The sequence below is a fragment of the Crocuta crocuta genome, unplaced genomic scaffold (assembly GCF_008692635.1).
Source record: "Crocuta crocuta isolate KB4526 unplaced genomic scaffold, BGI_CrCroc_1.0 scaffold317, whole genome shotgun sequence".
NCBI lineage: Eukaryota > Metazoa > Chordata > Mammalia > Carnivora > Hyaenidae > Crocuta > Crocuta crocuta.
The window spans coordinates 241,675-265,008 of NW_027530984.1; the positions used below are offsets into that span (position 1 = coordinate 241,675).

General features: G+C 40.1%; 1 protein-coding gene across 1 annotated transcript in view; it reads right to left on the reverse strand.

Annotated features, from left to right (window-relative positions):
- LOC144236591 (protein O-mannosyl-transferase TMTC2) overlaps positions 1-16,191 on the reverse strand; it is a gene marked incomplete at its 3' end in the record, with an annotated part of 246,431 nt that extends 230,240 nt beyond the window's left edge. Inside the window, exon 1 of the mRNA XM_077770236.1 lies at positions 15,969-16,191. Coding sequence (XP_077626362.1) covers positions 15,969-16,051 — 83 coding nt within the window. The remainder of the gene's footprint in view (positions 1-15,968) is intronic.
- Between the last annotated feature and the right edge of the window lie 7,143 nt (positions 16,192-23,334).

The window sequence follows — 23,334 nt, forward strand, 5'->3', positions numbered from 1 at the left end:
CTTCCATTTCTAATACACTCACATTTCTTTTTCACCTCTGTCTCCAGCTTACTTTAACACTCAGTATCACTTGGAACACAAATCCTCCAATATAATCCTGAATAGCCTGTATGATCCTATAAATAGACACTCTTCTGGTCTCTCTGCTTTGGATTTTAAGTACTTCTGATAATTCTCAAAATGCGATCATGGAATTCAAGGCCCAAGTGTCCCCCAGCTCCTGGTTCTCTCACCAATTCATCTTCCCTTTCTCTCTCTCCCTACCTTCTCCTCTGACTTTATGCCTTCTCTTGGGACACTACGCCTTTCCCTTCCTATACATTTTTTTCTCCAGACAGTCCCCGCCCGCCCGCCATCATCTGTATCAAGATAATTTGATTTGTTCTTCCACAGTCAGTCTGACAAGTGCCTCCCTCCCAGCCTGGGTCAAGTACTTCTCCTGTGTACTCACTTACAAGTGTAAACATGCCTGTATTTTAGTGAAACTGTCTATTTACTTCATCTCTCCACCAGACTCCAAGGCAACTGGAGATTATGGATTACGTCTTCTTCTGGGCCGGTGCCCCAAGATTTAACAAGGGCCCTGACACAGCTAAGCATTTACAAATACTCGCTGAAGGAATAGGGTGGTGACATGAGCTGAAGGCATGCTTTCTTGGATGCTTTCTTGGGAAACAGCACTTTTCCACATAAGAATGACTTAACACTTTTAAATCAAAGGCCAATGCCTATTTGAGCTGATTTCCTGAATTTAAAATAAACCACACTCAAATCTCCCTTCCAAACTTTGAATAGAATTATCATAATTTTATACTATAATTTGCAGAAATCAGAGTACTTAAATGGTAAACATAACCTTACCTTTCTTTCCCTCACTTCTAGTAACAAGAGCCATTCTGGCCTCTGAGAAAAGTACACAGAATATATAACAAAACAATTTACAAAGGCATCACTACACATCGTTATGTCTTTTGGTTGTTATGGTATAAAGACAATTATCTCCTTATCATTTTTTGTTGCTTTCTTAATTTCCATTCGTCGCCTTCTTTTTCTCTGATATCAAGACTGATATAGGAGTTAGTTTGTGAAGAGCACCAAAAGTTAGCAACCAACATGATTTTCTGGGGGAAAAATTTCTTAAAATATAAATAATTTTCAAAAACAAAATACAAATAATTTTCTTTAAATGAACAAAAACATAATAATATTTCACAGAAGAAATCATTCATTAGCTTCCATTACTCAAGAGTTTGAGAGAGAATACCATTCCAGTTTTCAATAACATTATAGCTGCAGTGTTACTCTGGCCTATTTCTACCAGTTTCAGTCTGTTCTGGTAAACTCTTCCTGAACACACAAATAGCTTGCAGACATACACAAAAGACTGTCTTCAAACGCAGTAGGTAAGCTGCATGCAAAGCATTTACTCTATTTTTATACAGACTTCTGAAGATGCTTCAAGAAAAAAACATTCAGGCTAAGTTCTGGTTTGTGTTTAAGTTCATATTCAAGTTTGGAGTCAATAATGTTTCTTGTCAAACCTTATGATGTACCAGAAATCTTTGAACTTCATTTTCAACTAGTTTTCATAAACAATGATGACACAAAAAGAAATAAAAGTGAAAATTTAAACTTAAGATTATGCTTAGTACTAAAAACAATTTTAACCTTTAATTATCATCCATGGTCCACCTTAAATCTACAAGATTTGTGGTATATAAGTAAACCGTCCAATTTAACATTAAATCCACCAATTCCTTCAGGCTTCTGTTTGAAAAATAAACCTAACTCCCTCCCCTTCCTCCATATAATAAATTCTCAGAATTCAAATTCCAAGTACTCAAAGATGAGGTATTTACAAAGATTTATCATTTATAACAACAGCATTTTAAAAATATAAACAATCTTGTATTTTACATTACACACCAAAAATTCAGCATGCGATCACAACATGTCAGAGAATTTTTAAAAAACACCATAGCATGACTTCCACAAATAATTAAATTCAGAGAATTTCCATTCCTAACAACTTTTCTTGATTCCACCTCAAGAAGTTGACAATCATGTGCACTCTGGTTCTAATTCACAAAGGTACCAATCAAAATCACCCATCTTTTTTCTGTTTTCCCCCAGCAAAGAAAGTTCACCCAAACTAACCATAATGATCCCCCCTCTAAACCATAAAGGGAAGCACTGTATCATAAGCAAGAAAAGGGCAAAACCCTCTTCAAGTCAACTTTGTCAATTCCACCGAAGTTCATTCATAGGGATGTCATACTTCAAAATAGAGTAATATATTATCCTCCCTCATAATAGATGCCCACACCTTCCCATCCAACCCTCACCCTGGAGAAATCCAAATGCTAGTCCTTTGTTTAGTCCTAAAAATCAGCAGCTGAGGCATATTTAAAAAGGTCTTGAATGATTGGTTTCTTGTACTAATTTTAAATTAATTCCAGAGAGTTGAGGGCTATTCTGCAAAAACCATTTGTTATTTTCCTTTAATAAATTAAAACAGTATGACTGATTCTTTTTAACCCATCAGTAACAGAATCTGGTTTATTAAAATACTAAGTGAATTTTCACCTGAATGCTCTAAAAATGTTTCAAGGAACAGATGTGCACTAGAGAAAACCAGGCTGCTATCCAACAAGAACCAAAAGTGTTCTCCTTCTTAGGAGCTTGCCACTTGCTGTTAGAATTTAGTTATCAATAGGAACAGAGTAAACACTCCAACCGAGAATAAGGTTAACACATAGGAAATAAAGGTTTATGGCAGAGGTAAAGACATCTCTGGTTGATATGGTCTGTTTATTAATGTGCCTGATTATCCACTATATATGTGACAATAAGGCCAATATTTTACTTAACATATTATTAATTACCCCCAAAATGTCCAACTTCAAGCATATTTCTTGGGCAAAAAAACCCAAATCCATAACCCTAGAATTGTGACCTGTTTTAAGTTGGAAGAGAACCTGGGGAATCATTACTGCCATACCTTGACTGTAAAGAGAAAACGGGAGTTATCAATATGGTAAACCTTCAAATACATAGCTTACCTATGGTTTGCGGGGAGGGAGGGTTGTCTTTTTCTAGGCAAAAAAAAAAAGGAAAGCAAGAACATTAGAGTTATAAAATTATATGTTCTCTTTATATAGGGAATCCCTAGAAAAATGTTAGGCAAACATGTGAAAGGTCTATTTTAATCAGGAGAGAGATCCAATATTCTTAAATGCAGAACCACCTGTAAATAAATTAATGCACATTGTATGTAGGTCCTGGTAAGAGAGTGAGTTCATGAGAGAAAGCATAACAAGTTTCCCAGAAAAGATTTCAAAAAAATAGTAAGGTTTTATGTCCAGTTTTGCTCACTATAAAACAAAAGAGAAATAAGTATTTCTGGTATTCAGCCTAACTCTTAATTCAACATAACCTTTCACAATGGAACTGAAATCAATTCTGTATTTTTATTAAGATTTTTCATTGTCTAAGATGAACATTATAGAGTGGGACAGTTCTTATAAGATGCTAAGAAAATCATAATTTTGCATATGTTCCTATGCACAGTATCATCAAATTTAAAGAAGTGTCAGACACAAAAATGGAAGAAATCCTTGTTCTGTTTTTCACATCCGCTTTTAACTGAGTATACACTACAAACATTTTATTGGCAAAACTTACATGTGTGCACACATGCATATAAAATGGTTAAGTTTTCGCATCATTTTTCCAAACTTTTAACTCGAGATGAAAATTAAATTCCAAAATCCATAGTTAATATAATATAGTTCACTGAATTCTTTCAGTTATCCTACATCTACCTGATATCCTAAGTGAAAGATTCCTAAAACAAATTTAAATGCTTAATATTTGCTTTTAAAGGAAATCCCCTTAAATGCCCTACAGTATTTCTAAATGTTATTATATAGTGATTTTCAACTACCAGCAATCAATAGTTAATGAATAATGTCTCAATTAAGAGAAATATTTAAGTATCCTAGACACACCAGACACTGTGCCAGGCACTTATTATATAACTTACTTCATTAAATTCTCCCAACAACTCTAGAAGACGGAGCAGAGGCTAAAAAAGTTTAAGTGACAATCAAAATTATACCATTAACAAGTAATAGTTCTGGGATTAAATCCCTAGATTATCTGACTTCTAAATGCTCATGGTCTTTTTAGTTTTGACAACCCGTTGCTTGGAAAGGTCCAGAAGAAAGAAATAATTTCTAATTAGTTATAAAAATGTATCACCAGGTTTAGATATTAGATGCTTCTCTCCAGCACATATACTAAACAGACTTACTGTGAAGTCTAAATATATACATCACTGATTCACACAAACATTTGAACGCAGGAAAACTTTGGCTCATCTGACATACAGCTTTCCTAATCACTGGGCCGCCAGAACTGATCTGAATCTGCACGTACTCCCAAAAGAAAAAGAGCTGTCATCGAAGAGGGAAACCATGAGTACCCAGTAATAATATATCCTGCCAAGCAGAACCCAAGTACCAAAGATTATTTACACCCAATGCACTGTAATTGGTCCTTTTACTCTGCAGAAGGGAAAAAGTGCTCAGATTGGCCAGAATGTCTATTCAAAATAAGCCTTCATGCACGGAGACCAGAAGCATGGGGAAAGCAACAGAAAAGAAATACAGGAGAGCAAACACTGCTTCTGCCTGAGACTGAAGGACTGCTAGCCAACAGGGTGGACAGAGACGCAGAGGTGGGGTGTGGAGGTGGCAACAGCTGAGACAGCAGGAGTTCAACCACTGACTCTAAGTGGAAAATCAGCAACAACTCAGAATGGTTGAGAACAGCCTTGTTCTCAGATGCTAACGTGCAGTGATAACTGAGTCATTCATCTTTAGATCCAACACCCTCTACATCAAAGGATACACCCATGCAGCTTTTTAAAACACACACAAAACATTGCTTGTAACTATTTCATTTCATCCTCACTCTGTGGTCAGCAGTTAGTAACATTTCCACTTCCTGATCCATTATAAGACAAAGTTTTAGAGAGCCAAGTAGCTGAGTACAGTGGTAATGGCAAGACTGAAATTCCAATCTTTGATCTCGGCCTAATGTTTGTTCATGACACTGCCTCTAGTGCACAGTACAGTGTTTTTTGTTTGTTTGTTTTTTCAAAAAGGAATAATCATCACCTATTTTAGAATGAGTTCTTTAAAAAGATGTCTATTGGGGGGGCACCTGAGTGGCTCAGTCAGTTAAGCGTCTGACTTTTAGGTTTGGCCCAGGTCACAATCTCACAATTTCAGGAGTTTGAGCTCTGCAATGGGCTCCGAGCTGACAGTGCAGAGCCTTCTTGGGATTCTGTGTCTCCTCTCTCTGCCTCTCCCCCACTGGCACTATCTCTGTCTCTCTCAAAACAAATAAATAAGTTTAAAAAAAAAAGATATCTATCAGTAGGGTGTTAAAACTTCAGATATACAGGACATTCACCTATTCAAAATGCCCAAAGACTAAGGTATATGGTACCAGGTTGAAAAAATTACATGGGTTCAAGTATGTCTAATCCTACATAGATACTTTCATACGACCACATCACCCAGAACCTAAATATCATTAATATATAAAAATCTTTCCTACTCTCAGCTACCTAAACACCTATTTTTTGCTGCCTGTCTAAAGTCTGTAAAGTCTTCATGTAATGTAAGTCAAGTTTCCTTACAAGGAATTCTTCAAAAGAGGTACAAACCAATAAAAGCACTGACTACAGAGACTCAGTGTAAGCATGAGTGTTTTTCAATTCCAAAGCCTAAGGCAACTGCAAATCAGTTTATTTGTCAAAATCACAATCCAACATCTGTCTACACACTAATGTTACAAAGATGATAATGTAAATCAAGATGGTGACAGATATTTCAGTAGAGATCATCTCCTAGAATTTCAACAGGCTCCCTACCTTTTCAAAATCTATACAATACCTCAAGTCCATCTGATCAATTTAAAGATGTCATGATTGAACATGTTTGTGAAAACAAAACATAAAGATGAAATAAAATGGCCAAACTCCTACACAGAGAGCAGGCACCTCATCCTCAATCTTACTCAATTCAGGAATTGAGGCAATCTTTGCAAATGTCTGTGAAACAGACCAAGCTGATGTAATACATTTAAATGAAATAGAGCCTTATTACTCAAGGTGTGGTGAACCAGCATCATCTGTTGCACCTGAGAAAGACAGACATGTATTCTGAGCCCCACTCCAGCCAGAACGTGCATTTTCTTTTATTTATATATTTTTCCTTTCTTTTTCCTTCAGGTTTTTATTTTGATTCCAGTATAGTGTAACATACAGTGTTATAACAGTCTCAGGTGTGCAATACAGTGATGCAACACTTCCATACATCACCCAGTGCTCACCATGACACGGGCCCTCCAAAATCTCTGGCACCCATTTCACCCATCCCCACACACCCTCCTCTCTGGTAACCATCAGTTTGTTTTCTATAGCTAAGAGTTTGTTTCTTGATTTGTCTCAGAACCTATATTTTAATACCCCAGGTGATTTGCAGGTAGAAGGGAGTTTGGGAAGCACTGATGTAAAAATATACACATATTCTTTCCATCTGGATGGAAAGAGATTCAGGAGGTGCCTGAGTGGCTCAGTCAGCTGAGTGCCCAAGTATTGTTTTAGGCTCAGGTCAGGCACTGAGCATGGAGCTTACCTGGGATTCTCTCTCTAAAAGAAAAAAAACAAAAACAAAAACAAAGAGACCCAACAAGAGGCCGAGTTCAAAAATGTTGCTTTAGGAGAAGCATGGAGTGACTCATATGAATTAAAGAAAGGAGAGATTTAAACTGCATTTTAAAAGAGTTTCTAAAAGGCAATCACCCATATCAAAGGATGAAGGCAGAGAGCTAATGATGAGAGAGGACAAGGTCTAAAGCCCCCGTGTCTGCCACAGGCATCCTCAATCTTATCAGGCATGAATTCCAAAGGAGCTACTAGATACTCTCTCATAGAAAAGGCTTACATTATTTATGTTGATGACATACAAGAGGTTTAAAAAAGTGAAATTTCATTTTCTGTTCAATGTGAAACAAATGCTCAAAACACCACTGCTTTTAAAAGAAAAAATACAGACTCTTAAATATAAAGGTGGACGAAACAACCCTAGAGATGCTGTTCTAATGGGATATTTTAAATGAAAGACTAGATATTTGTGGCAAAGTATAGTTGGTAATTTCTGGCTACACACTGGTGTCTTTCATACATTTTCTTCAATCTAAAATTTACTTTCTTTGGTTAAATCAGTACATCACCCTGTGGGAATGGGTTAAAGTATAAAACCTTATTTCTTTAATATAAATTCAGTGACACCATTCAGCACCATTTTTTTTCCAATAGACTAAGCTTCCTATTTTAAATGAGGTTTACCAAATGAATTCAGGTATACCAGTTTTTCACATCAGCTATAAATAATTGCCTCCCTCTAAAGGGCCTATTTCTGCAAATAAAAATGTCTTTTTGCCTGATTAAACTTCTTCATCATCTGAGAACTTTTCTTCTGCAAATCTGTAGTTGGAAAATTTGTCATGAGAAGCTTGCTTTGTCAAAATGAGCTCTTCTCAATTGCTTTCAGAGAGCAGTCTTATACTTAATTATTTGGAGAAGGAGGGGAACATCCTATTCTAAAAGAAGTACACATGACAAAATATTTGGACCCAAGTATTCTACCTTAAGACTTAAGACATCTTTTATAATCCAAGGCAGCAGGCTCAGTATTTGCAATACCTTTAAAAACCTAAAGATAAGAAGGCAGAAGTAGCCAAAAGACAGTTTATAAAAACACTGAGAAAGGTCCCCAGAAGAGTATTTCAGCTCCCAGCCCTACCTCAAGAACCACTTCTCCTAAATTGCTTTGTAATAACAAGCGTCTTCCCCAAGCTAAGAAAAGTGGTCAAGCCTGTCAATGTAATCTGTAAAGCCACCACCTAAATTATCCCCTGTTGAAGACACAATTTGCAGAGATATCGCTTCAACATGCACTGACATTGTAACGAATTAAACTACTGACTTTCATTATTAATCCAAGGGATGCCACTAACAGAAAAGAAAGCAGAGTAGATCTGCCTCCATTGTGGAACAGATTGGAAATTAACAAAAACAAGATGTTTACGTTCCCCAAAGTGTTTTCACTTATCTGCCTCTCTCCAAGACTAGTTTTATAATCTAGGGTTTATAATAGAAATTAAATAATAATATGCTTTATAACAATGTTCTAAACATAGACATAGAACCCGACTAAGATTAAAGCAAAAACAAACAAGGCTATGGTCTGTATCCTTTCAGTCTCTTAATAGAATACTTAACAAGCAATTCAAAAAAGAAAACAAAATTTCATAAGGCACAGCTGTAAAAAATTTTACTAGACTTACTCATCTTTAAGAAAAAACTTTTTTTATAAAAAGCAAACTTGTGAACTGCATTTAAAATTAATAACCAAAGAATTCCAAGAATGCAGGGTTATATGGATTGCCATTCTTCCCACTGGATTTTTAAACAATGCTGAAACATGGCTGTTAGAAATACTTCGGTACCATCATTTAACACTGTTGAAAATGTCAAGAACCATATTGCGCCCCAGTGGCCACTCTTCAGCAAATAACACATCCTTTGAAGTTAAAATACTCCTAAATGATGCCAAGGGAGAATTTCTAGGAGAGTACAGTCAAAACTTTCTACTTCTGAAGAAATCAATAATCTGGAATCACAATTAGGAACAAAGCACATGTTACCAAAAGTTTGAAATTTTTCAGTTTCAAATGTCACTGAATTCCTTTCACCCTATGGCAAGAATTTTTAAACATTGTTTCCTAATGAAATGATAATCACAAGCCTATAGTGAACTTGTTGAGGTTGTTTTTCTAACATGATGTCTCAGTGGAATAATGACACATTTACTACAACAAATGCCACAGAAATGAAGGGTAATCATCAAAGGCAAAGGGATAAGACAGAACCATTTCATTTGGCCACAACACCTAACACACAGCTGCTATTGGAAGGACACTAATGTATGTTTCATTTGACAAATCATGTAATTTAGTCAATCTCCTTGGCTGTAACTACATGCTGGGCCACGCCTCATACCCTGCCTCACTCTCTGATATCACAAGATGCCCCAGCAAAATAAACAAGAAACAAAAGCTTACATCAAATTATCATAAGCTAAATAGCATCTCCTTTGCCAATTACTCAGGTGTTCTTAAAACAGATACTACAGTACTGCCCTCAAGCAATGTGGCGTGTGTACATCTTTAGAATAAGTAAATGTACATATAACTTCATTTAATTCCACAATAAAATGGAATCTAAAGGTGAAGTTAGAAGTCTTCAATTCTAAACTCTTTTCTAACTTTTTAGACCTGAGCAAATAAAAATCTCTCTGCCCATCTCATCTTTAAAGGAATCATTTCTAGGGGCACCTGGGTAGCTCAGTCGGTTAAGCATCTGACTTCAGCTCAGGTCGTGATCTCATGGTTCATGGGTTCCAGCCCACGTCAGGCTCTGTGCTGACAGCTAGCTCAAAGTCTGAAGGCTGTCTTTGGATTCTGTGTCTCCCCCTCTCTCTGGCCCTCTCCTGCTCATGCTGTCTCTATCTCTCTCTCCAAAATAAATAAAACATTTTTAAAAATTAGAAAAAAAATAATCATTTCTAGCTGTTCAAATTAACTGCATCTTATGAAATGCCCTTAAAGAAAATAAACTACTCTAAAAACATGAAAACTCTTAATGTAGCATCTTGAAAATGAATCATTTCAGTGTTCCTGCCTTTTTCAAAGTTTTTCTGAGTAGTTAGGCTTACTCAATTCTTTCCCATTTACCTGTAAGAAAAAAAGGTCATGGTTGAACACAAAATGGTAATCCCAAACAGTTTCTAAAAGACTGAAAAACATTTATACATTTTGCTCTTGGAAACCTTGAGTACCAGAGAAACTGACAAATATGATTGAAAAGTTAAACTGTCAGAGAGGAGGAAACAAGATCAATAGAAATTTGATAGTGCTGCATCTTGATGGAATTATCTGCCTAGAAAATACAGCCAAAAATATCTTTGAGGCAAAAGCCTTCAATCCCCATGACCAGTCGAGGCAAATCTAGTTAACTCAAAGTGTTCAACCACTGTTTTCCTCCAAGGAAAACAACTGATCCAGACAAACAGGAAGGACACATTGGGGGAGAGGTATTCCAAAGCTTCTACGTGTTTGGATACAGTGCCAGTAAGCACCAGACCAACGACAAGGCCAGTTCAAACCATCAACCATGGACCCTCAGCAAGGCTGTTCTGGGAAAGAAGCCAACAGAGTCCCAATAAAAGTTTTAAAATAGGAGTATCAATCAAAATAAACATGACTACATGCAAGTGAACCTGCTAAAGGACACTCTATCAGCATTTTTATAAGTCTATCATCGGACTCCCCGATTCAAACAGTTTACAGTACTAGGTACAGTACAGGTGGGAAAGTACAGACCAGTAAGGATGTTTGCTGACAAGGGTTAACAGCTGCTATTTGTACTACACGCCACATATATGAGAAGCCTACGTATAGGAGTATTCATAATTAGAATTATTGAAATGTAGTCATTTATCCCTCAAAAGTACACACAAATCAAATCTTCAAAGAAACTACCTAGCACTGTGCACATTACCTAGCACTACCTAGCACAGTGCACAAGCACTGTGTAATTATTCAAAGTATGATGCCTTTACGAAACAGAGACGTACCAGTTCCTGGTCATATGCCTCTCCTCTTTTTTTCAACCAGGCTCTAACTGAGGACAGCTATTCACAGAAGATGGGTCTTTACATTCAACAACCCATTTGTCCTTTCCATCAAAGTTGCCACACAGGTCACTTTTGTGAAGCCATTAAAGTAGGTACCCTAAGCTACGTAATATTTAGCTTACAAGAAAATAAGCAAAAAATTTAAAAGGTAAATGTTATTGTGTTAAAAGCATGGTAAGTGGGAATGTTAAAGCTATTAGGTTTGTCCGTCACACATTTTTCAGAGAGACAAGGGTGAAACTATGTCCTTTCCTAACATTATGAAAGTGCCTGTTTTAGAAGAAATGCTCCCTTTGCCTATGATGAACAGCTGTAGCATCATGGGCATTTTTAAAGAAGTGCTTTCAGCATGCAGAAGAGCAACAGGGAGATTGAGAAGACAAACTGTACTCTTAACTCATGTTGGAATCCGAAAGGTTCTAGTTATTTCAGAATTAGAGAATCAGAGAGTCAGAGAATTCAGGGTTCCCCTAGGGGCATATTAGCACTAAAAAACTAAATGCAGATGACAAAAAAATGTAAACCAATAATATGTAATAATATAGACCCCAAAACCATATATGTGTGTGTGTGTGTGTGTGTGTGTGTGTGTGTGTGTTATTATTATAATATAGAGAAAGAGAAACAGCTAAGCGACAGATGGCTGGCATTTATATATGTCCATTCAGTGCCTGTCTCTGGGTCACTTGCTAGGATAAACCACATGTGACAAGCTCATTGAAAGTAAGGCAAAGTAGTCCATATTGGCTTCACCTAATTTTAATTTACTATTAAGGGATGTATTTGTTCAAACTGCAAAATGAACCTGATCTGCACAGATTTGATTAAGCTTAGCTAGAAAATAAAATACCATATTAAAACAGTTCATGAACTATAAACTGTATCCACTTGCATTTTTTTCAGTGTATCATAAACTAGGAAAGAAAATCAGAGTACAGTAACACTCTTGTACACACTGACTTCTTGCAATAAAAACCTGAGTAGGCAACTTTGATACAGAGCAAACTTCTTCCTTATATTAAATTTTGATTTTATAGTAATTCTTTCTAAATGTGCTTTTACTAAATACCAAGCATGACTTCAATGGTTGAACATACTAGAATTTCAAGATAACAATCCTAGACTGGTCTCCTGCAAGCCTATTAGAGAGAATGTTTTAGAGGGAAGTTAAAAGAGTGACTGATCATTTCATAATGGATTCTTATCATACCACGTCAAAACCCAAACGGACAATAACTTTAAAGGAGCCAAGCAGAAGGAATAGTTGAATACCTTTAGGAAAAAAAAGAGGTAAAAAAAAAAAGTTATCATGCCTTAAATCCTCCATTCCTTCATTTTAAATGCTGTTAATCAAAATCTTTATGACTTTAGATTAACTCATGTTTCTATAAAAACAGATTTATATTCACATCCAAAGAAATAAACTAATTTAGGAATGTATTAAGAGTTACAGTAGTTTTGACTCAAAAGTTGAAATTTTGGCTTAGAGTTGTTCCTTCCTCCAAGTTTCACCCGACTGTTGCACAGTGGAATAGCTAAGAAACCTAAGAGTCATGTTGATGATCAAGGTTGGTTTTAACAAACTGCAAAATGGACAACAAGGAAATGAAATTTCAGAGCAGCCATAAACCCATTTTCCACTTCCAAACATTATCTTTTTTTTTTTAAGTAATGTATGATTTTATTCACACAAGGATAAAAATACACATTAGGTGCATTATCTTCTTGTTTATGTGTTATACATCCTAAAGGGCGTGCCATCAATTAGGTGACAGGTACAAAATGAAATCTGACTACAGAACAACAGTTCTGACATACTTCTGTTGCTTTGAAGCACAGGGATTTCTCTTTGAGTGTTATCTCTATGCAAAACCTAAGAGAGGATTTTTAAAGAGGGAAGAGTGAAAATGATGCAATGTTATCCTCAACAAACATATAAGAGGGCACAGAATTTGGAGTCAGCAAGTTTTTTTCCAGTGACCTAAACACCAAATTTCTCCAGAAAATGAGACAGCCCTTCAAGAAGTCATCATCATTCATCATGACTTCAAATTTGGCAAAGACTGCACATTTATAATTCCAATTGTACTCTAACCACAATTTAAGATTCAATACAATCATGGCTAGACTAAAGGCAAGGGGATGGGGTCGGGGATGAAGCTGAAACTATATATACTTTTTTATCAGATATGATGAATTCTATTCTTCCTAGCCATATTCTTAAGTTTAGCATTAAAACAGTTGTAAAATATTAAGTTTTACCATAGGGAAATTGATTTTGCTATGAAAAAGTTTCAGATTACCACTTAATCTCAACCAAGTTACATCAAACAGTGAAAATAATTACATATATAGTTTACAAAGTAAACTTGATCACCATATTTAAAAGAAATGATAACTTTGAGAAGTACCACAGCAATAATGTTTGAGCTGAAGCAATATAAAGCCTTCCTCCAGCAAATGCCAGATTCTTCAGCTAAAATGCAGAGTCTTGATTTAGTTAAGCAAGTCAAGCGTAAGAGCCATCTCCCTTCTCGCAAGCTGCTCCCAGCACTGGCCTCTCCTTCCAGAACTGTATTTCACAAAGTTCCTAGGGGGTAGTGGAATCCACATGCAGTTTACACAATGTTTTAAACTTGAGTCTCTGTAGCCTGAAACGCAGTAGTGGAAGTAAACACATTATCATCATCCTACAGTTTCCACTTGACTCCTCAGCTCTCCTCCAGTTCCACACACCAGGGAGTTGGAGGGCAGATAAAAATTATATCCCAAAAGCCACAATTTACAGAGCACTTTGGCACTGAATCACCCACACATGCTATGCAGACATCCAGGAAGTTCCACGCTCCTATTAATAGGTATATCAGAATTTCTAGGATACATAAAAACTAAGTTTGATTCTCTTAAGACTTCATACTCTTTTAAGAGCATAGTACTGCATATGCAGTTCTGCTACTAAGAAAACTGAACTAAAAATATACTTCCAAATCATAGCAAAGTATAACTTATATTTACAGGGTCTCAACATCATATCAGTATATAATGTCTATCTATGTGTCATATATTGAGCAAGCTATCAATTAGATATGGATAGCTCATCACATTATGTTCATCTACGTAACTGAGTAGAAGTCAGGAATTTTGACATTGAACCCAACCTGCAGTATGTAAAGACCTCAACAATGATTGTCCACCATCAAAGCACAACTAATTTATCATCTCACTCACACTATTCTCCCCGTTACAAAGTCCTCACACTTCTGACTGATGACTAAAGAGCACATAATAAGCATTAAATCTACAGAAAAATGCATGTGCAAGTTTAGTTTAGCTCAAGCCTTCATCTTTACAAGGTACTGTCTTCTGACATGTGCTTTTTACAGAACTGGACAGCGATTAAGGACAGCATACACTGGGAATGCTTGATGTATCACAACATTCCACCATATTGAGCATATCACAGTTACTTTTTTTCCAAGCTCTTTATTCTTGGCTTAAATGATTACTTTTCAAACTGTCCCCAACAGAACTAGGAACTGCTAGATTCATCCCTGAGCTTATTTTAGTGAAAAGTCACCCATCTTTGGAAGCAGGATCTTTTTCTTCCAATACCTTAGAAATAGCAGGTGCACGGTAACACAAAACTGGAAGGAACAGAAGCGCCTCACCTCAGTCTTACACAAAGACCATTTCTTTCTCAGAGCAAGTAGCATAACTGCTAAAACATACTCACTGCTTGAAAGTTGAGGAAAAGTTTATGTCTAACAGTGGCTTCCTTATCAACTCGTCTCTGACAGATACTCCATAAAATGCATTAGGAAGAGTTTGCTTTATTTTATTGCACCTAATATCAAGGGATCTCCTAGAAGACATGTGGATGTAAACCAAGATTCACAGATTTCAAGCATACATCCATGAGTATGCTTTTAGCCAGAGAGTGGGCACACCAGAGATGGCTAATTACCACCCAGAAAAGATTCTGCCTTCATCTCCCCTTACTATCAGCCACTCTGCCTAACTTCACTCTCTGTCTTGCCCTGACCCTGGGGAGCCATTCACTTTCCATAGCCCTGAGAGGCTGCTGAAAAGCTGTCAAAGTAAATCTGTGCTCACTTTTTGGATGGTTTAATTTCAATGGAGCATGAAACACCCCAGGACGGTTAATAAGTTTAGCCAGGCGTGCTGTTCTCCCTAATATATTTTAATTATGCATCTGTTTTAATTGTAATCAGATTAAGTCACCGGAAAGGCACAAATTGGAATTTTCCCTAATGGCTATTGGAGCTTTTCATCAGTTTCTAAACACTAACAACGTTTAAAAAATAGGTAGAGACACCAGCACAACTGTGACATTTTCCAGAAATCGATGCAGTTTCTTTGACAACACAGTTCAGGTCTCATTAGCCACCCAAACTAGCCCAAATGCAGAAGACAACTTCAGTCTCTAGGGGCGTCTTCGTCCCCAATTAGCACAAAAGAATCGCTAACGTCTAATGTAAAACTCCCAAACAGAAATCAAAGCCCAGGCTTTTTATAAAGTGCTACTCCATCGATTGGTGAGGGAGGCGGGGGGAGCCAGAGTGCCCATCAGCAGCTTTATCTTGGCTCAAAGTAAAGTACCGTGCACGTTAAATGGGAAAGTTGGAGCAGAGTACGATGGTCTCCTTCCACTATTTCGGTAACTGTCAAAGGTGCGTTTTTTCCTCGGGAAATAAAAGTGTCCCATCAATAAAAGGAAGCGTTACGGGGAAGATCTATTAAAAGGAGAGGAGCGGCTTCCTTCCAGCCCAGACGTAAAATCGCTCAATGTGCACCAAGAAATACCGAAGACTTTTTTTTTTTTCACTTAGTACGTTGATTAAACAGTTTCCCAAATTGCTGTGTTTTCCGCTAGGAAACTGAAGCGTTTGCCAACAGCCAAAAACCAAGAGAAAGAACCTGCCGCAAACTAGGAACCCAAACTCCTTCAGCCCGCCCAGCGCGCTCGCGTCCCCGGTGTTTGCTCTGGGTGTTGTTTACGCTTCTCCTAAACCTTCAGGTGCTGGACCAGTTCCTGTGAGACGCACTTCGAGCCTTAAAGCGGGAAGCTTCCGTGCCACCGCGGAGTCCCCACGGAGCCCGTCGACCCCTTACCTGTCATCATAGCAGAAATCCGCACTCAAGGTGTTGAGATACAAGGCGAGCCCCAGAGCGCTGCTCACCAACTCTGCAATCATCTCTCCACCGCCTTCCCTCCGGCTCGGCTCCCAGCGCGAGGGCAGCAGCGGCAACAAAAAACAGAAGCATCAATCCCCACCTTCTGCCGCCTTCTCCTCCCAGCTTCACTTTTTCCTAGCTCCCCACCCTCCTGTCCCTCCCTTCCTCCCTCGGGTCCTTGCAATCCGCCGCTCTCCTCCTCCTCCTCCTCCTCGCGCCCGTCTCCGCAGCCCCTGCGTCCTCTCCGGGTGCGGGCTCACACCACGATCCCCATGCCCGGCGCCCGCGAGCGGCTGGAGGCTGTCGGGCTCCGCGCCCCCCGGCGGATGCACAGGGCTGGTCCTTCGCACCGCTCGCGGCCCCCACCCTAACCCATGGCAGTTCGGGGCGCCCTAGGTGAGGAGTGGGACTCGGAGGAGGTGGAAGAACGCGGGATGGGGACAGAGGGGCCGGACCCAGCCGGACTCCGAGACCAGCTGGAGGAAGAGAGAGAAAGAGGGGCGGGGGGGNGCTCCCTCCCAGCCTCAGCCCCTTCTCCGGTGAAGTGAGGAGCGGTGGCTGGAGACTCCAGAAGCTCCCGCGTGGGGCTCTCCGCGCGGCACCCCGCGCCTGCGTGGCCAGCCCTCCATCCCGGCTTTGCCCCGCCCCTTTCTCCACCCGGATCCTCCCCCGAGGCTCCTCCCACGCTCCCCGCTGGCTGGAGGCTCCGCCCACCTCCCCCTCGGCCCGCGGCTCCTCCCTCCCACCTCCCACCTCCCGCCTTCCTCTGGTTTCCTTCACCTTCGATTCCACTCTGGAAAGCCCCCGGGACCCAAGGGCGACTGCTGGGAGACAGCCCGAAGGGGTAGCCGGAGTGCGCCCTGGGAGGGGGGGCTGCTAGAGAACCGACACCGAGGAGGACACGGCCGCTCGCGCCGCGGCTGCCTGGCGGCGCCTGGCACCGACCGGATCTCAGCCCCAGCGCTGACTGTGCCAGGCGCTGCCAGGCGTAAGTCCGGTCAGCCGGAGGGACTTCTGGGGACCGGGACGGGAGGAACAGGTCTGGCGACGGCTGCGGCTCGGTGGCCGCAAACACTCCCGCACCCTCTCCTACCCGCTCACAGCGAGTGAGTCGAAACGGGAGGGGGTACTGGAGAGCTTGGGGGGCGTCGTAGGAGGGAGAGATTTCAGCCCCGAGCCTACCGTGGCCCCGAATGTCAAGAGAAAGACGTATGGGAAACCGCAGTCAGGTTAGAAAGAAAGGACCCCCCCCCCCAGAGAGGAAAGAAACACACACGAGCACACCGCAGCTGCGGGGGCCTCTCTTGGTTTCAGGGGGACTTTCAGGCTGACTCTGGAAATAGAAGAGACGCCTCTGCAGCCCCGGTACAGCGCTATCCTCAAAACCTAGGACGGCGGGAAGCTAATGCCCTTTCCTTTCCGCCCGGATGCAGGACTGGATGGAAGGCGTCCAACCTGATAAATTATGGTGCAGAAGAATGGTCTGTGTAGACGAGCTCTGGGTACTAAAGTTGCGAGGCCAAAGAGGACGGTGGGCTGCCTGCCACACCTCCTCCTGCCTTGGCCCCTCTCTGGCAGAGCGATGGGCTCCGGTGGACCGCGATGAACACTACTGCAGCGCCCCCTGCTGCATGGCAACCGCAATGCTTGGAAAAGACCTGTGGAGGGCGGACGGACCCCGCCCCCCTCCCCTCCGCCCTCCAAGGGAAGCGCCTAACCGCGCTTTCCAGGATTCAAATCCAGGGCAGCAAGTCCAATCCTCTGGATGTCTGGCAGTGGCCTGAGAAGTAAACACAGTGGTTTGGGTGTCGGTAAAACAAAACTCCGTCTTTTCCGGATTTCACAAAAAAATCTGTGTAGACACAGATGAAATGATGAGTATTTATTATATTTAGTATGCCATGCACGATGGACCCCATTTTTGTTCCCTGAAACAAACATATGTAAAACATACAAAAAAGGGAGTTGTGTCTTTAAAGGCAGACACTGATCTTTTATCTTTTTTTTAACTCCATAATCTCTGCTCAGGATTGAAAAGTTTAAAAAATTCTGTTAATTGACACATCAAGCTCCTCTCTATCTCTATCCCTCCACTGCATTTACATGTTGAGATTGGATCCTAGCACCCTGGACGAAGAGCATCCAGGAGTTGGAGTCCTCACTGTGTTATTATTACCTGAGAATAATAGGTATTTGGCCAGTCCCTCAACCTCTTTCTGCCCCTTTTGTCTCACCTATACAGCAGTGATGAAAATAATATCTATGGGTACCATTATTATGAAGATTAAAGTAATTAAGGTTTGAAATACCTAGAAGAGTCCTAAGTGCAACAGAAGTGTTAATAATAATAATTATTATTATTATCTGCAACTTTCTCCTTTCCTTTTAGTTGTTCACTAAACCCTAGATGTATAGTTCCAAAATGTAGACCATGACCTCCACATCACCCCAACCCTAGTTCACACTGCCTTGACTTCCTGCATGGCCTGAGCTTGCCCTTATTTCCAATCCTGCAATCCCCCCCTCCGAAGTCTAAACTTCAGGCATTACACAGAATATTCTTTTGAAAACCTACAATCTCTCTACTTTAAAATGCTCAATGACTTCCTGATACATATCGAACTAAACTTTCTTTTTACCATGGCCGGCCAGGCCTCCTCTGGCCCTGACCCCTCCGCACCTGTCACATTGTGCTGCGGAGCTCCANACATCACCCCAACCCTAGTTCACACTGCCTTGACTTCCTGCATGGACTGAGCTTGCCCTTATTTCCAATCCTGCAATCCCCCCCCTCCGAAGTCTAAACTTCAGGCATTAGACAGAATATTCTTTTGAAAACCTACAATCTCTCTACTTTAAAATGCTCAATGACTTCCTGATACATATCGAACTAAACTTTCTTTTTACCATGGCCGGCCAGGCCTCCTCTGGCCCTGACCCCTCCGCACCTGTCACATTGTGCTGCGGAGCTCCAGCCAGGCAGGCCTCCTTCTCTGACGCTGTTTTCTCCTCTTCCCGCCTGGGGTGACTTCCAGACCTTCTGCAGCTCCTTCTCAGCATGCCAGTCTTAGTTCAAATGTTATCACCCAGGAGGCTTTCCCCACCCACCCTACAAAGTAGCCTCGCTCCCTGCAATCTTTGTCCCGTCCTCACCCGGATGATTTTCTTGATAGCATGCGTTGTTATCTGGAATCTCCGCTAGAACGTCAGCAGCTCCCAGAGGGCGAGGATCTTATCAGCCTGGTTTTCCACATAACACCCAGAGCCTGTAACATCCGCACAGGTAGAAGAAACGAAAACAAGACAACACAAAATGTTGACAATAAATGTGCTTAGCAGAAACTATAGAGCAACCGGAAATTCACAAATGTTCGTCATGAGGGAATACGGTAATCTGAACTGTTGTCCATGGTAGAGACAGTGAAGAATTAACAAAGCAGAGAGGGAGGAAGTAGGTTAAAAGTTCTGAAGAATGCATCAGCTCAAGTCACACACAGACAGCTCTCTTCAATAATTAAGAGGACTCAGAGGCATGAAAGTACTAGAGAGGTTTGGGTTAGCGTGCTAAAGCTTGTAAGCATTTCCAGAGTTGTCTTCACTTCAAGGCTCTAATAGTTTTAAATAAATATTTTCTACACTCCTCCTCCACCTCTTCCTTTTCTCTTCTCCCTACTCCCAACTCCTGGGAATTGGGGGGCCTGGGAGATGGTGAGAAATCACACTTTCTATCCCTGGTGAATGGAAGGCTGAAACACAGCTGTGTTGCTTTTAACAAATTTTCCTATTTTAATTTAATGTGGGTCTCAATATTCTTCTAACACATTAAACCTTGGTTGCGTTCAGACTACTCTCCCAGGGCTGAGAAGCAGCCCCTGCCTGCATTTCCTACCTTCCTTCAACACCAAACTTGGGGGGGTTGGGAGATGAATCACTATCGTTAGAGATGTTTCAAATCTGGAGACATTGCTTTTCAGCGTATTAAGGTGTACCTACCATTGCAGATTGCTGCCTCTAATGAATATATATATATATTCTATTTAAAGCTACTGTTAGTCTCCACAGATGAAGGAAATTAGGATGATTGGCTTGACTTTTCTACCTTAGACATAAGACTGGCCAAAAAAGTGCTAAGCCCTTATTTTGCCAAAGTAGGTTCCACACATCTGCTACCTCACCACTTCCTCAATGAATTCTTTTTTATAGTCGCCGCGACCTACCCTGCATTTGTTCTGCATTCCCAGTCCTTTGTTGTATAATTCATACCTTTGCAGTGCCAGGTCCTGGGGGTAAAGATTTCCTTATTTGCCTAAGACATTTTTGGTTTATTGTGCAATACCATCTTCCCTTTGGGTGTTGCATAAATATTAACTAAAAATCCACATCTGGTCTTGGTCTTCATTTCTATTTGTCCTAATATAACTTCTCTTTGAACAATTCATTTGGAGAGTGTGCCAAGGGTGAAATGTGGCACATAAATTCTCCTGCTGCACAGAATGCCTTTTAAAGTGCCCACAGATTTGGTTATTTATGAACAGAAGATTTGCACCTCTTCCTTGCTCTCTCAATTCTAAAATTGTACCAGGCCAAGGTAATTACAATCCCCCATATGTTTTGTGGAAAAGGTATCCAAGAATCTCCTGCTAAAATCTTAACAGATTGACTAGGAAGCAGAAAAATACTAGCCCAGCAGGTGAAACTGCCTGTTTAGGGAGGTCAGAACAGAGCTCTCTGCTGGGGGACTCATAAGCTCTGGGCTTTACTCAGGAAATAACCCTGCAGGAGAAAAACAGCAGAGCGTGGATGAAATGTGGGTCAGGGAGCTGAAAGAGGCACACGGGCTGCTTGGTTAACTAATGACAGTAAATGCATTGGCTACACATGTTACATTTAGATGTTCCCAGCACACCATAAAATGCTGCCCTGCAGACACTGCAATATGTAACATCGCTTTGTCCCAAAACTTGTGATCCATTAGGAATATAATTAGGACAATACAGCCGCAGAAACAGATCTTGTCACCTCTGTCACAAACCAGGGGCTGTTAAGAACCAGCTACTAAAATAATGATCACTTTAAAAATCTCACTGTCTCCCAGTTTGCAATTCAGAGGATGTGGGGGTGGGGGAGGAGAGGAGGAGGAGGAGGAGTGTAGAAATAACATGTTAATAACCAGATATGGGTAATTGCAGAGATGTTAAGGCTAATGATAGAATTCAGAAACTCAATTGAGAAAAGCAAGGACAGCCTCCTTCATAGAATCTCTCCAAATGCATTCACATCCACTGATATAAACAGTGATCAAAAATATTCTAACAGCTTGAAAAATTGCACAGACTCTGGGGTAACAGTTTTGATAAGCCTCAGATTCTGTAAAATAAAAGATGAAGAGGAGAGAGAAGATTAATTTTGATGTGGACGTTAAGTAAACCAGTTTATTCATGAATGTTGCCCTGGTATTCAGCTCAACCTAGACCGGTTAAGCCAGCACTGTCCAAAAGACATTTCTGCACAGGTGGTTTGATAGCTGCGCTGTCCAAATACAGTAGCCATCAGCTAAAGTGGCTACTAAGCACTTAAAATATGGCTAGGTGACTGAGGAACTGAATTTTAATTTAAATTTAAATTAGTTTAAATTTAAATGAGAACATTGGCTAGTGGCTTCTCTATTGGACAGCACAGCTTAAGCCCTCAGGACCTCTCCGCTGACTCCCCTGTCTCCGTGTCTTACAAGAGAATACTTACCAAAGCCATTGTCTGCTCTTTCTACCAGTAACAGCCTTAGTTCAGAACCTTTTGCATTAAACTGCTCCACACCCACATGTGGTTTGCCTTATTTATAAAATAGGCACCAGCTGGGTGACTGGGTGGCTCAGACGGTTAAGCGGTTAATCGACAGGTCATGATCTCATGGTGTGTGCGTTCGAGCCCCGCATCTGGCTCTGTGCTGTCGGCTCAGAACCTGGAGCCTGCTGCCGACTCAGACTCCCTCTCTCTCTCTCTGCCCCTCCCCTGCTTGCACTCTGTCTCTGTCTGTCCCTCTCTCTCTCAAAAATAAACATTAAGAAATTAAAACAAAAGAACTTAGACAACATTTCAAAAAAAAAATAGCCACCAGCCCCATTGAACACTTTTTAGGCATTAGGCATTTCAGTGCACATGTTATGTTTATGACCTCATTTAATCTCACAAGTGCCCTGGGAGATAGGTACCATTACTATCCTTATTTTAGGGGTAAGGATGCAGAGGCGTGGAGAGGTTCAGTAAATTGTTCATAGTCTTCAGCCTCTGGTTGCGGAACCGACATTTGAACGCAGGTCTTTTAACTCCAAAGTCTATGCTTTAACCACTACTCAGTCCAGTCTTGTTCCTTCTCCCATTCAAAACACCACATCCCCTTTAGGATCTGCTTCAGGGGAAGGAACTCCTGGCTACTTCCAGGATGTTAGATTAAATTCATATTCTTCCTCTTCTATCCTAACTCAGATGATTAAGGATAAAATACTTATCTTCCTTTGTCAGCCACTTTTACCTGATTTCCTCCCCCCAAGTCCCATATGAAAACCTGCAGACTGCAGAGATTACATACTGGAAACCCTTCTATATGAAATACACACACACGCCACGTATATTTTTTTAAATAGATCTATTCAAATCATGTATAGACATTTTTCCTAACATAATCCACATCACATATTACAAAAATAGCTGAGACAAGTAACATAACTCAAACTCCAACAAAATAATGAAAGCATTAATGCAAATTACAATTTGGGAAGCCAAATAAAGGATTTATAATTGACTTAATATTATTATGTTAAAAATCCTACTACAAATTTGCACCTCATATAGCATATTTAATCCATTTATTATTACTATGAAATGACTAGAAAGTCTATTTAGAGTTTAGTCTATTAATCTAATGATAAATGACAGGAAGTCAGTGTATTTAAAACTTTTGCAATAGATTTAATTAAGTTGTCCACTTAAATGAATAAATATCTTATAATTTGTAATACTGTTATTTAATAATTATAAATGAATGATATATTTACAGCCTTTGCATGTAGACTTCCACCACCCTATACTTTTTTCCCCAAATGCTCTTTCTTTCATCTCTTTTTGTCCTTTTGAACCTTTTATTTTTGCATATTTTGTTCCTATGAAAGCATTTAAATTTTTTTCTTCTTCTTTTCTTTTTATTTATTATTTTTTAAAATTACTTTTTAATTTACATCCAAGATAACATACAGTGCAATAATGATCTCAGTAGAATCCAGTGATTCATCCCCTACATATAACACCC